The 13,965-nt window shown below is 32.0% G+C and overlaps 1 protein-coding gene across 7 annotated transcripts in view; it reads right to left on the reverse strand.

Moving 5' to 3' along the window:
* Positions 1-13,965, reverse strand: part of LOC109449507 (serpin I2) — a 161,162-nt gene that overhangs the window by 29,262 nt on the left and 117,935 nt on the right. For 5 of the 7 annotated variants that reach the window (XM_019735864.2, XM_074327410.1, XM_074327411.1 and 2 more), the window contains one exon: positions 605-859. In XM_019735864.2, the coding sequence (XP_019591423.2) occupies positions 605-859 (255 nt within the window). Of the gene's footprint in view, positions 1-604; positions 860-2,896; positions 8,263-13,965 lie in introns of those variants that run through there. The other 2 variants (XM_019735902.2, XM_074327418.1) reach the window with 2 other exon arrangements.

The raw sequence follows: 13,965 nt of genomic DNA on the forward strand, positions 1-13,965 counted from the left end.
TGACAGTGGAAGAATATCTGTGTATATACATATGTGGTGGGTACATACAGAGGATGACAAAAAATGTATACATATTTTAAGAAAGGAAAACTGTATTGAAACTATAATACTCAATGTATAACAAAAGATGACTACAAGTCACGTTTGACTTCTCTAATTACAAGAGATGCTCAGAGTGGTTACCATCAGCATCCAGACACTGCTGCTTACAGCAAACTACTGCTTGAGCAATGCTGACCAAAGTATCTACTCGTATACATTTTTTGGCTCCCCTGGTATACGTATAAACACACACGTACAACATAACCTCAATTAATTAAAACTGGCTAAATTAGAGTAGAATAAATTATACAGATATACACACAATTTTATATCTGTATAGAATTAATTTCTTAAACTATTTTGGCAACATTTTCATTATGAAACGATTATAAATGAATAAATATCATTTACATTTACAATTCTCCATTTTATTATGATTTTAAACTTTCTATAATATTTTTAATTTATTAAAGTTCTATGACCCTGAACTTCTCTCTAATACTTAAAAAATAAATTTGACTAGACCTTATCCAATATAAATAATCATATATTAAAATCTCACCAGTTGAGGTGTCCTGAAATTTTAAAGTTTGTCTTATCTGCTGTTGTGCTTTTCCTTTTGCTCCCAGTTGTACCATTCCAAGAACCAAAGTTGTTCCAAGGGGGGAAAATATAATGTTGTTCTTATGAGATGAACAAATAGCTTGATAAAGATCCACTGCAAATTCAGTATGTCTTTGAGCCAAGGATCTTGAGGCTTGACTTCCAGAAAAAGTCAATAGGAGACTCCACAACAAGATCTTATCCATTTTGACCTCTGTGCATTAATTCAAAATATATTAGTTTTCAGAACTAATAAATATATTAGTTTTACAATATAAAAATCTAAAAAGAAAACTTTCTACCTATTAGAATTTTCTGTCATTTTAGGACAAATTACCACAAGAAGATTCTAATGCCAATTTTCAGACTAAGCATCATCTATTAGAGAAATAGGCCATAGGCTAATGGTCTTTTTTTATATTCCTTCAAGAACCAGTCCAAAATATATAGCGATTTTTTAAAATCAAAGGATAAATTATAATTCTGGAGCATAATAATTAGTAATAATATACCTAAATAGCTATATGATCTTTTTCTTATCTTTTCCTGTAGTTTTAAATGGGATAACTGTAACTCTGATATCAAGAACCCTCTGTCCAGACTACTCCAGAATAGTTAATAGATCAAAAAAGAGAAATGGAATAAAAGATGAACACACTACTTTGTGATTTGGGACCTATAACATTACGAAGTTAATGTATTCTAAATTGATTAAGTAATCTGGCTTTTTACAATAGGAATTCTAACACTTTATGAAATGTATAGGGCAAAATACCCCCAAACCCACATGTACATTTCCAAAGAGAGAAAAGAAACAAAATTACAACTAAATATAAATGGTACAGCTATAACAAAAGAAGAGAGCATTAAAAAAATCAAAGAATAATTTGACAAACAACAAATACAAGAAAACTTAAATTGAAAACTATAACCGATTCACAACACTAATGACACCCTATTAAAATACTCTCCACTAAAACTGTAGGAAATTCAACCCAAATTACATCTTGAACAGAATGAATTTTGCAATTTTACCAAAGACTTGTGGAATACTACACTCTAAAGGACTCATACATTTTAGCAACACTAATTCTACCTTACAGATAATACACTTTAGTAACCCTTAACAACCCATAGTTTAGTAAGTTACTAGGAAGTAAACTTTCATTGGAGGTAAAGATGAAAGTCTTCAAAGTAATGTACTGTGAGCCTTAAAGAAATGAAGACCTATATTTCTAGAGTGTTTTGCACACCATTAGGAAGGTCACCATGACCCATGAATGGGTTAAGAGTCACTAAAATCACTCTTACATGTAATTACTAATAGTCAAACATTCTCCAAAACTACACTGTGGAGTCATTATCTAGATATTTCAAATTGTTTTCTAATATATGTAGTTAAATCTATTTGTCTAGATATACAAGTTGCAAAGGAAAATGTAATCCAAATGTAATCCAAATTTAATCCAAAACAATTGTTAGAAAATAGGGTTTTGATAAACTACAAATATAAATATTTATATATATCATATCAAGCAAATGTTTTACCGAGGATTAAATTAGAATATAAGATTGTAAATAGCAGCACAACAATACTAAAAGCTAATGAATAAGAGAAGTTATACATGCAAAATAAATTTCTGTGTATTATTTTCTAATATATTCTATATCTCAGAAAATTTCTGCCCAAATGTTGGTTTGTAGATATATAGTCAAAATGTTATCAGTACTTTTAAGTCATCAAGTGTTACTCCATTAGGTACATCTTTATGTATTTAGTCTGTATTAGAATAATAAATAATATTACATAATATTACATAAAATACATAACTTTTACTTATAGTAAAACCTGTAAATTTCCCTCTCATTATTATTAACAACCTTAATACTTAAAATGTACATTATTTGAGCATCTGTTTATTCTAGAATATTTCTAGACACTTAATAAATTACAAGTGCATACAAAAAAATTGGCTTTAAAAATTCTTACCTCATTGGCTTTTGGATTGTATCACATCAGAAATCACAAAGCACCGATGAACTAAACAACCTGACGAATAGTTCTATAAGAATTTGATGTTTAAATGTATGACATCTTTTAAGGAGAATGAAGAGTAATAAGCTAATCTGATAAATTTAAACAATATCCACCAAAGTTCATTGGAATGCATTCCTATTCTATTAAATACTCAGAGTCAATATTATAGCATATACACTATATTCAAAATCTATTTAATTTTAAGGTACTTACCCCAAATTTGCTTCTGAGTAATCACAGTAATGTTGTAACTAAAATATGCCTTCTGGGAAACACTAGTACATGCAATAGCTGATCGCTCAAGGCCAACACTGTTTATCTTGAACACTGCTTGATTAATTCCTCTAAAACCAAAGCAGGTGTTCACCACGTTTGTATAAGAGGACTCACATGATCAGGTTAATTACCAGTGATCAAATACCGAAGAATCGAGAGAGAAAACAATAATAGAATTTTAAAAGATCATTAAGTTTGTGTTATTATCTCATCCATTATTTCACTTCTTTTATTAGTAGAAACTGAATTTGAAAGAATGTGCCCGTGCTTGTAAATTTGCTAGTAATTAGTTCTTTTTGTTTCTCACAGGACTCCCATATCAGATTACCAATGTATTCCATCATAAATATTTCAGAATGTCTATGAGAAAAAGACTAAAGCTGAATCAAGTCCAGAATGCACAGACAAATTACTGCTGCAGAATTCTCAACAATTCATCAAATTCTACAATAGTCAAAGAAATTGCCTGTGAATATAAGGCCCATTTGAATCCTTCGGGAAAAAACTGGATATTGAATAAATATAATATTTATGTTGAATAAAAAAGACCAGATTAAGATTATTGATTTATCAAATTATATCAAGATAATACTATTCAACCTAAGGAATTTGATAATAAACATAGGTTTTACTTTTATGTGATTTTTAAATTTTACATGATTTCGTCTGCAGACAATTCATTAATAAAAAATGCATCATTGCATCATTGAATGGGTTTTGATGTCATTGTTCTAGTTCAAATCAATCACGTCAGTGGCAATCAGCTATTAAACACATTGGATTATTTGTTAGTGGCCTCTGATAAGATAAATGAAAATTTAGTTCCAGACTCAGAGATACAGAACTAAACTGATGGTTTCCAGAGCAAAGGAACATTGGAAAGCTGGGTGAAAAAGGGGAAGGAATTAAGAAATACAAATTTGTAGTTACAAAATAGTCACAGGGATGTAAAGTACTGCATAGAGAATATCGTCAATAATGTTGCAACAACTATGTATAGTGGCAAGTGGGTACTAGACTAATCGGGGGGAATCACTGCACAAATTACATAAATGTCTAACCACTATGCTGTACACTTGAAACTCATATAAAGTGATATTGAAAGTCAACTGTAACTGAAAAAAACAAAATAATAATTGAAACTTTAGAAAACATGTTCCAATTACAATTAAGCAAGTATTCACCATTGATTATTAAATGTAATATTGTTTCTGATAAATTCATTAAAAAGAAATAAAATGAATATAGATACCTTTAAAAGGAATTATTTTTGAAATACATTTTCAAGGACCCTGCTAACAATTTTCAGTCCTAATAGGGCTATAGCTTAATAAGAGGCCTGAGTAGCCTGATGACTGTTATTGGACTTAATCTCCTAATTTACCACAATTCTTTTTTTTTTCAGTCAAAGTTTATTGGTGTGACAATGGTTAGTAAAGTTACATTGGTTTCAGGTGTACAATTCTGTAATATATCATCTATATATCACATTGTGTGATATATATCACATTCACCATCCAGAATAAGTCAGACAGAAAAAGTTGAGAACCATATGATTTCACTGATATGTGGGATGTAAAACTGAAAACAACAAAGGAAAAACACAAACAAATAAAGAAACAAAAACTCTTAGACTAACATTTTAAATTAACCATCTAGGTATCTCTCATTTATTTTTCTAAATTCTGGGTTATATCCTACTACTACTTAATCTAATATAAACAATCTCATTTCCAGCTTTTCACTTAACAGTACTAGAGATAATTTTTCCAGAACACAGTTATGCAACACAAGAACACTATCATTCTTTTTGTTCTACTTTGCAATTACAAATAATAAGTCTGAATGTCTAAGACTGTCGTTCAATCAATGCTCTCTTACCCATGTAGTGACACCAGCAAACATCCATCACAAGTACACTTGGCTACCAAATTATTATGTCTGTACATTACTTGGATCATAATGCGATTTCCCCAGGAATAGGCCATTACTTTTCCTCCCAGTGACAGAGACAGACACTCTGTCTTAGTAAGATCATTTAATGAAGTTGTTCTGTAAGGACCTTATGGTAGAGCAGTTCATGAAGACTACATTTTCCTGTCTCTTGGGAAGTAAAAAGCAATGGCCATGAATTTATCCTCCCTGATTTAAGCTATTTTAATATCTTTTTAATAAAGATAACCTAAGTGTCCATAAAATGTTACTGCAAGCCTTTTAAATATTTTCAAAAATCTGTTTCTTCTACACCTCTATTTTGCCCCTAACACATCAGGAAAAACAATTATTCGTTAGTGACAGCCAATGTGTTTTGGTATAAATTTGAGCATCATCACTGTCACCCCTACTGTAAAAAAAATAAACCTGGGACTATGTATAAAAATAATAGCAAGGGGTGACAGGTTTAATCTCATTATCTTTCTTCACATTTAATAGTTGTTTTTTTAAACTAAAAATATATTTAATTTCAAATTTAAAAAAACATATAACCGAATGCTCTCATTAATAAATAAAGGACTTAAAAGTTAATTCTTCCATGGATTAATTTCAGACAGTTTTATCCTTTATCAGTTTGTTCTCTATATTTTGGGTGATAAGAGGAAAATGTTCTGAAAGGAGAACAGGTTAAATTATGTTTAGTGTAAATCTTCATACTACAAACAAAGTAGCCTATTAAAAATGATGGCACATCCTATTTTAATATGACAAGTTCTTTTCACTGTGGAAAACTGGATCTTAAATAATTAAACCTAAATGTTAATTTCAGAAATAGCTCATAAAGTCTTCAGTTCTATTAACATTTGGTAGGTGAGACCCTGCTACCTATCCAGCACAATTAGATGCTATAAGGTATAAAACTAAAACAATAACTGAATATCTTTTTTTTTCTTTTTATGTATGCATTTTGTTCCTAGTATTAGAAACAATAACATTAAAAGAGACTTTCATAACTTTAAAAATTCTTTTCTCATTAAATATACTTGTGCAATAGCTCCTCTTAATTCCTTTCACAGAAGAGGCACTGAAGTTAACTAAGGATGGGATTCGGGTCACACACAGCATAGTACCTTGTACACGTAGTAGACTATAGAGAGGTTTGTCTATCTGAACTAGACTATTTCAGACTAATCACTTCAAAGTCATCTGCAGGAGTAAAAAAAATAATAATAATTAAATGTGTCTAGTAAAATAATGTCCAAGTTTACCAGAAAAACTAGTGGGCCCATTCAATCTTTGCTTAATAAACCATTGCATTTTATGTGCCTCCATTTGTGTATGTCTCGTACCTAAAATAGTTCTTTGCATATACCTTCAATATTAGGATGGATAATGAATGAATGGACGGATGGATGGATGGAAGGGGAAAAGAGCCTTCATAAAGTATTTGGTATCCATATTACATCTTTTTAACATCTTTATATTCTTTTAAATTTCTGGAAATGCAGCTCAAATTTCACTCCACTGTACTGTTAACAATATATGATTCATAAATCATATGCTCTAAGTTTGAAATGATGGATTGTCCAATCAAACCTCCCAACCTGTGGAAGAATTTTCTGCAATGTCCCTGTGAGGGAATCAGCCTCTGCCTGAACATGTCAAGAAATCCTTCGTCTCAACCAGCCTTTTCAGTTTTAAAAAACAATTTACTTTGAAATGCTTTTAAATTAACAGAAAAGTTGCTAGCATAATACAAAGAGTTACCATCTCCCTCTCTCCTTGTCGCTTAGTTTCCCCAATTGTTAGAATTTCACCACATATGTGTGCTCTATCTATATAACTAATCGCTATCTATCTGTCTATCTCTATCTTTCTCATATGTGTGTAGATACATATAGGCAGTGTGTTTGTGTTTATACGTATATAGAATGCCTGATTCAGGATGCACTTAAATGTAGATGGAGTAGGGAACTGTCTCCTGAAAACCTTTCCTCTGCCACCCTTTCTGCCAAATTAAAACATTTAACCTACTGATGATGTAAATTCTATTGTTACAATTCATTTCACTGACTATATACTAATGAGTGAACAGAACGGTGAAGGGCAAAATATATGGTCTTCGGAGAAAAGCAGATCTGGGCTCCTATCCCAACTTTGCCATCAATAACTGAGCACTCTTCTAATGGATCCAAATCTCAGATTTTTAACCTTGAAATAGATACATCTTATATAATTATTGTGAAGTTTAAACATGATGAATTTTGCAGTAACTGGACAGAATAGGCCCCTACACATTGTTCGTTATTTTCTTTATTTGTGGGTGTTATTGCAAAATTCTTCTCAAAATACAAATATTTTTAAAGGACTCCTTAAAATATTAATGTATAGTAAATAACTAAAGCTATCTCAATGAAATTATTAATTATTCCTATAGGACACAATAAATAAAGCAGCATAATAATATTGATTGCTGGATGATGATATTTATAAAGAAAAATGGATCCAAAAAGTGAAGCCTATGTTTCAAAACCAGCATCTCCTATTTGACCTTCCACATAGACTGAGTCCTTTATATAGCCCCAGTCCTTTTTATTTATTTTTATTTTTTTTTGAGGCTATTACCTCTTTAGTTGTACTATGACACCCAATTTTAGAGTACCTTATAACAAATTATAAAAGTAGAACTTAGGTGGTGATTTCTCGATAAGTACATAGAAGAATGGCTATAAATCAATGAGAATTAATAGAATAGCTGATAATGAAAAGGTCTAATTGCAGTATCAGAATCATTTTAAAAAGCTAGGAAGTGTAAATTAGTGGGAACGTTTTTGTTTTTTTTAAATGAAGTTTGTAGATATTCACTGTGTAAGTACTTTTCATATTTAATTTCAGTGAGGGTTTCACAATGAAAATTGATCAAAACTATTGGTCTATAGAAGCAACCAAAGGTGTAACTGGTAGGGATACCTTGTTCTGAAATTGTACATTTTTATATAAAAACACTTGATAATAGATAATACCAATTGATGCTGCCCTATCTTTTATCCAATCTTTCTTTTATTGAGAATACAGAGAGAGCAAAAGGTGACAGATAAAAGCAGCACTAAAATATCGACTGAAAGTAAAACTTTCTGAAGTTCAAATATAAAATAAAAATAAAAGTGGTGCAGAATTCTTCATTCCTTTTCTGCATTTCATATACATACTTTATGTGACAAAATATTTTTCTTTCAATTATAATTGCTTCTTATTTCTTTTTATCTTCACTTCACTACTTGTTTCTTTACACAATTGTTTGGCTCTTTGTTCACGATCCAGAATGTCTTTGGGAAACAGGTTTTTCTCAACAAATACAGCTTTCAAAGCTACAAAATGATGAAGAAAATGACATGTAAATTATATTCGGGAAGGGACCCAATTAAATGAAATAGTGGGGAAAAAATTCTCAAATTTTACTTCATCTGAAAAATTCTATGTTTCTTAAACCAAGAGCTTATTCAGGAAAACTTTCTTTTAAACTTCTGCTATTCCTTTGACATCAGTTTAAATTTAAAAGTTAAGTTTTAAAAGTTACTTCTATTAATGTATTTATATCATGATAGAGATCTACCATTTAACGGAAGACTAAAGAAGATTGTGTTTTCCATTTTTGTTTTTTAATCTACTTAACAGTTACGAAGGACTCATAAAAAGCCAAGAACAAATTATTCTGGATTGAAATAAGACAATTAAAATAATCAAAACACAGTCTGACTATCTGCATGACTAAACAAGCACATCTGCAATCGCATCCTTAGAAGATACTTTGATCTGCAGGGATCTGTGGCTTCAGAAAAAGAGAAAAAGAGAGACAAATTATCTCCATGAGTGGTTATATTGTGTATCAGTGAGAAGTAGGAGGAAATCGTGCCATGCATTCAAAAACGAATTTTGGCTTTTTGCTTAATTTTATCACTTCAACAAATGTTTACTGAATGTGTGTTATGTACAATGTTCTGTGCTCAGGAGTAAATGGGGCACAGATATGACAAAGTCACAGGCTTTCTTCCAACTGAAGTAGAAAGTAGAAACGGTACCCAAATAACCAAAACATTATAAACCATAGGATAGAATTCTAAGAGAATATAAGCATGTAAATTGCAGTTTAGCATATAAAGAGATTATAACAATGTGCAGAAATCAGAGGAAAGCCGTAAGAAGCAGATATTATCTGAGGGGAACTTAAAATTCAGAAAGGATTTTAATTGATAATAAGGGCCATGGAAGGGTTACCAAGGGGGAAAGGAAATGTCAACTAGAGGGAACAAAGTACATAAAAGTGTGGAGAAATAAGAACTATTATTCAGGGAACTCTGAATAATTCAGTACAATTTAACAGAAGTATAAAATATATGAAGGAGATGAAAGTAGAAGAGTTTAGAGCTGAACTGAGGAGCACTTTAAATGCCAAGCCAAGGAATTTGAAATAAAGAAACTATGTATAAACAGTGAAACACCTCACCGTATAACAGCATCTATATATATTTGAATTAAAAAAAGAAAAAGGCCAAAACTCTCTACTTCCCATACAATCATGACTATATAAGCCAATGATCTTTCCCCTTTTTCTTTTGGCTATTATACAAGAACAAGCAGGAAAATGAGGAAAAATAACTCTGCAAACAAATTCCATGTTCCATGTTCAGCAAAACACAAAGCTAGATGTGACCTGCAGTCTATAAAATATGAAGAAGGGCATCCAAACAGCTGAGATTGGGCAGAAGTTACACAACAAAAGTGATGAGAGTGGAGAGTGTAAGTAGGCCATCAGTAGCAGCATCTCAGAAAGTGCTAGCAAAAAAGACACTCACTGAAGGGGAGGGGATCAGCTGGCAGTACAAATGATTTATCTTTCATTTATATCTATGGATGGAAGCAGAGGTGAACAAGACAGGAAACAAAAGCTCTCCCCTACCTCCTTTGGTTCAGAGAAACAGATAAGGCAGGGCTACATAAAGAATCACACCCAGGAGCTATTTTTCGCTAAACACAGTCTGCCCCTGTGGGTTGTAAAAACTGAAGGCCTTACTGATCACACATCACAAGCTTTCATCCAGGGACCTACTATAAATTTCAGGTCTAAGAAAAGCCAACTCATTAAAAAGCTAATTAATTAAAAGAGGCAATTTAGAAAATTAATAACTGTCAAACCATGGACACAAAGGTATTATAAGCAAAATTCAAAACAAAACAAATTTTTAAAAGAGCAGCAAAAGTAACTAATACATGAACCAACACCAGAAAAAGGTTGCCATTGGACAGATAAATATTGTTACTGGGCATTTTGCCACAAATTATATTTTAAAACTTGAAAAAGCACTTGCCTCTATGAAGGAAGATCACAGAACAGAAGGGAAAGGACTCAGAGAAGAGACTAAGACATGGCAGGAAATAATGAAATGTGAGCTGGCAGTACTCAAGAAAATACAGGAAAAAAGTATCACAAGTGAAAATAGACATAATGGGAAATATGGAGGATACAAATGAGAAACACAAATATAATTAATAAGATGAAAATTAGAAAGAGAACAAATTAGAAAGGAAAATGGTGGATAATGGAAAAAATAGATCCAACATAAATGGGGTGAGTTCTTAAGAAGACCAAAGCACAAAAAATATTTAATGGTATGTAATAAATCTTTCCTCAAATAAGAGACATATACAGATATGACATACAGTCATCCCTTGGTATCCTTGGGGGATTGGATACAGGATCCACATCCAAGTGCCTAATATTGAATGCGTGGTATACATATCTTTTTGTGTACTTTAAAACGACCTCTAGATTACTTATAATACCTAATATGGTGTAGATATTATGTAAGCAGTTGTTATACTGTATTGTTCAGGGGATAATAAGAAAAAATTACTCTACATGTTCAGTATGGACTCAACCATTATAGGCCTAGCTATATAGTACATGTCAGCAACAACATAACATTCTTTTTTGAATACTGTGAATCTGAGGTTGGTTGAATCTGCCAGTGAAAACATCATGGATACTGAGATCCAACTGTACTGTGTATCTGGAATAATTGACTCAAAATAGTCAAAACCAAGACATAGCCTAGTAAAATGATCAGACTTTAAAAATAAAGACAGAATCATTTGGCAGCCAGAAAAAATGAAGAAGTCACTTAAAAGGAGAGAAATCTAGCTTATGTTAGATGTCTTCATGGTCATAAGCAATACCAGAAGACAGTAAAGCAACACCAACACGATAATCAAGGAAAGAGCATGTGAGTTACAGGTACTGTAAATATCCAAGCTATGCATCAAATCTAAAAATGACAAATAGTTTCAATACACAGGGTATTCAGGGACTATTGTTTCCAAGAGTCCTTTTTAAGAAAATTACTGAAAAACAAATTGAGAAATGACAGGAAATTTTGGAAAAAGATTTGATAGTGAGCATTGAATATATGTAAAGGTAGATATGAGATTAAAACAATGTGGAATTTAGGATGAAAACATAGATGGTAAATACCAAATGCTTGACAATGTAGAAATGATACAACTGAAAATTTGGAGGCTAAGGGAGAAGATACTTCACTCATGATAAATCAACAATACCTAAGAGACAATGGACTTAAGCCAAGTTAAGTAACAGCACTATAAGAAAATTTAACAAAATAAAAGTAAGCAAAAAGATCATATTATTGAATATAATTGTGTTGTGGAAAAAAGGGAGGGGAATGAAAATACATGCTTGTTTTACCATCATTGAGCATGGATCTAATATTTAACTGTCTTAGAGAAATTAAGGGTTAGAAGAATTATATCAACCTATGATTATAAAAGCACCACTAGAACAAACTGAAAACAAAGAAAAAATTACAGATCCAGTGACAACCTTAAAAATATATAAACAATAAAGAGCGTAAAAGAGTATGAGAAACACAAAACCAAGCTGTCTAAATATCAATAAGGTTAAATGTGCTCAATTTCATAATTTTTTTAAAAAGGAGGGTTTTTTTGTTTGTTTTTTTTTTGTTTTTGTTTTTAGTTGGATCAAAAACAAAACCCAATACACCTCTAAAATAAAATAAGTCAGAAAATTTGAAATGCAAGAATTGGAAAAGTATACTTGGCAAATAAAAACCAAAAGAAAGCAGGGCTCAAAATCTAAAATCATTAATGCATACAGAAATTTTCAAAGGGTACACAGAAACTCGTAATTACGGCTGCTGGAAATAGGTGCTTGTAAGAAATGGACAGGTTAGCATCATGGAAAGGAGAGACTTTTCATTGAATATTTTTTTAAATGTTCTAATAGTTGAACTGTATGAATACATTCTGTTTTGTTTTGTTTGTTTGTTTTCCAGCAAACATGAATAAACCCGGAACTACCTCATAAGGGAGGCTATATATGAAAATACTTTCATTTTGCCTAATACCACAATAGGAGATGATGCGGATTTCTGTACATTAGCAGTTAGTCCTGTCCCACCTGACTGCAGATTAGCACTTCAGAATCACAAGGCTTTCTGAATGTCTTAGAGTTCTCTTGAGATTCACCGTGGAGCCAGAATATTACTTCTGAAGTAAACTCTAGCTGTTCTTACTGATGTTTGTCACTAAATTAGACAAATAATTTTAAATGTAATTAACTGGTTTCAGGACAATTAAACCGATAACAAACTGATAGGATCTTTTAAGATCTTGAGAGAAACCATCTTGCCAGAATAATTCATTTTTTAATTTTTAGTTAAATATGATTAAAATATTCATATGCAGAGGTGGATCCCTGTTTTCTGGGCCTGAAGCTTCCAATTTTCGAATCACTTTTTTAAAAAATCATATAAAATTACAAATACAAAATTATTCATAAAAGTGGCTATTTACTTAGGATGAGAAAAAAAAAAATCAACAAAATACCGGAGATTTGTAGAGTTGGGTTCTTTTCTTCTGAAACCTCTTTTAGGAAAGATACCTAAAAGGCTTACATGAAAATGATTCCGGCTTGCAACCTGGCTTCTGCTCTTCACCTTCTATGCTCTGAAACTCCCAGTAACTTTCCTACTGCTCTTAAGGATCTTTGTAGGAGAGGCCCATAAAACAACGTAACCTTCATTGGTGTCATTGGTAATCTCCTTTATGGGACAAAAACATCTCAAAATTAACCTAACACCCTCTAAAAGGGAAATAGTAATCATTTCCTCTCACTATTCAGAGTAATAACATCTGTCAGGTTAATGGCATAAGGTTTTCTTATGATGATGTGAGTGAGTCTGCAATGGATTATGATACATGTAAGAAACTATTAACCACTTACTGAATTTATTTAAGATTATTAAAGAAAGTCTTGAACCTTGCTCTGATGACATGTTTTCTTGATGTATTAACTTGGCAAGGCTAACGTCCCAGTTATTCAATCAAACACTAATCTAGGCGTTGCTGTAAAGGAATTTTGCAGATGGAATTAAAGTCCCTAATCAATGGATTTTAAGTAAGGAAGATTATCCTGGATAATCAGGGTGAGCCAGACTTAATCAGTTGGCAGGTCTTCAAAACAGGGTTGAGGCTCCTAGAAGAGGGAAGAAATTCTGTCACTGGACAACAGCTTCAGCCTGTGCCCAGCCTGCCCATGATCTTCCCTTCCTGACTCAACCCTGTTCAATTTGGACTTGCTCAGTAAGCCCTTGTCATAAATTTCAACCTATGGTCCTGCTGGTTCTGCCGCTTCCTGGAACACTGACTGATCCACTTGCTATGAAATACACTGTTTACCACACAACACTGCAAAGTGTTCCTACTGAGACCAAAAGACTGGTTTGTCAGGTTTCCTCTGGTTTGTAACTGGAATCTGTTGGATAATCCTTGTAAAGAAAATGTATGTTTATTTCAATAATATAGCTTATCTTAAAGCACCCTCAAGTTCCCACATAGGTGAGAGCATAGGAACCTCAAGTCTCAAACTTCTTGCTTTCCAGGCCCCACAATTTACTTAGAATCTCAGAGAGCAGTTCTCTTAGAAATGTTAGCAATAGCAAATGTATATGGATTCTTGGGGTCACATTTCTTCTTCA

This window comes from Rhinolophus sinicus, linkage group LG01, assembly GCF_036562045.2.
Source record: "Rhinolophus sinicus isolate RSC01 linkage group LG01, ASM3656204v1, whole genome shotgun sequence".
Taxonomy (NCBI): Eukaryota; Metazoa; Chordata; class Mammalia; order Chiroptera; family Rhinolophidae; genus Rhinolophus; species Rhinolophus sinicus.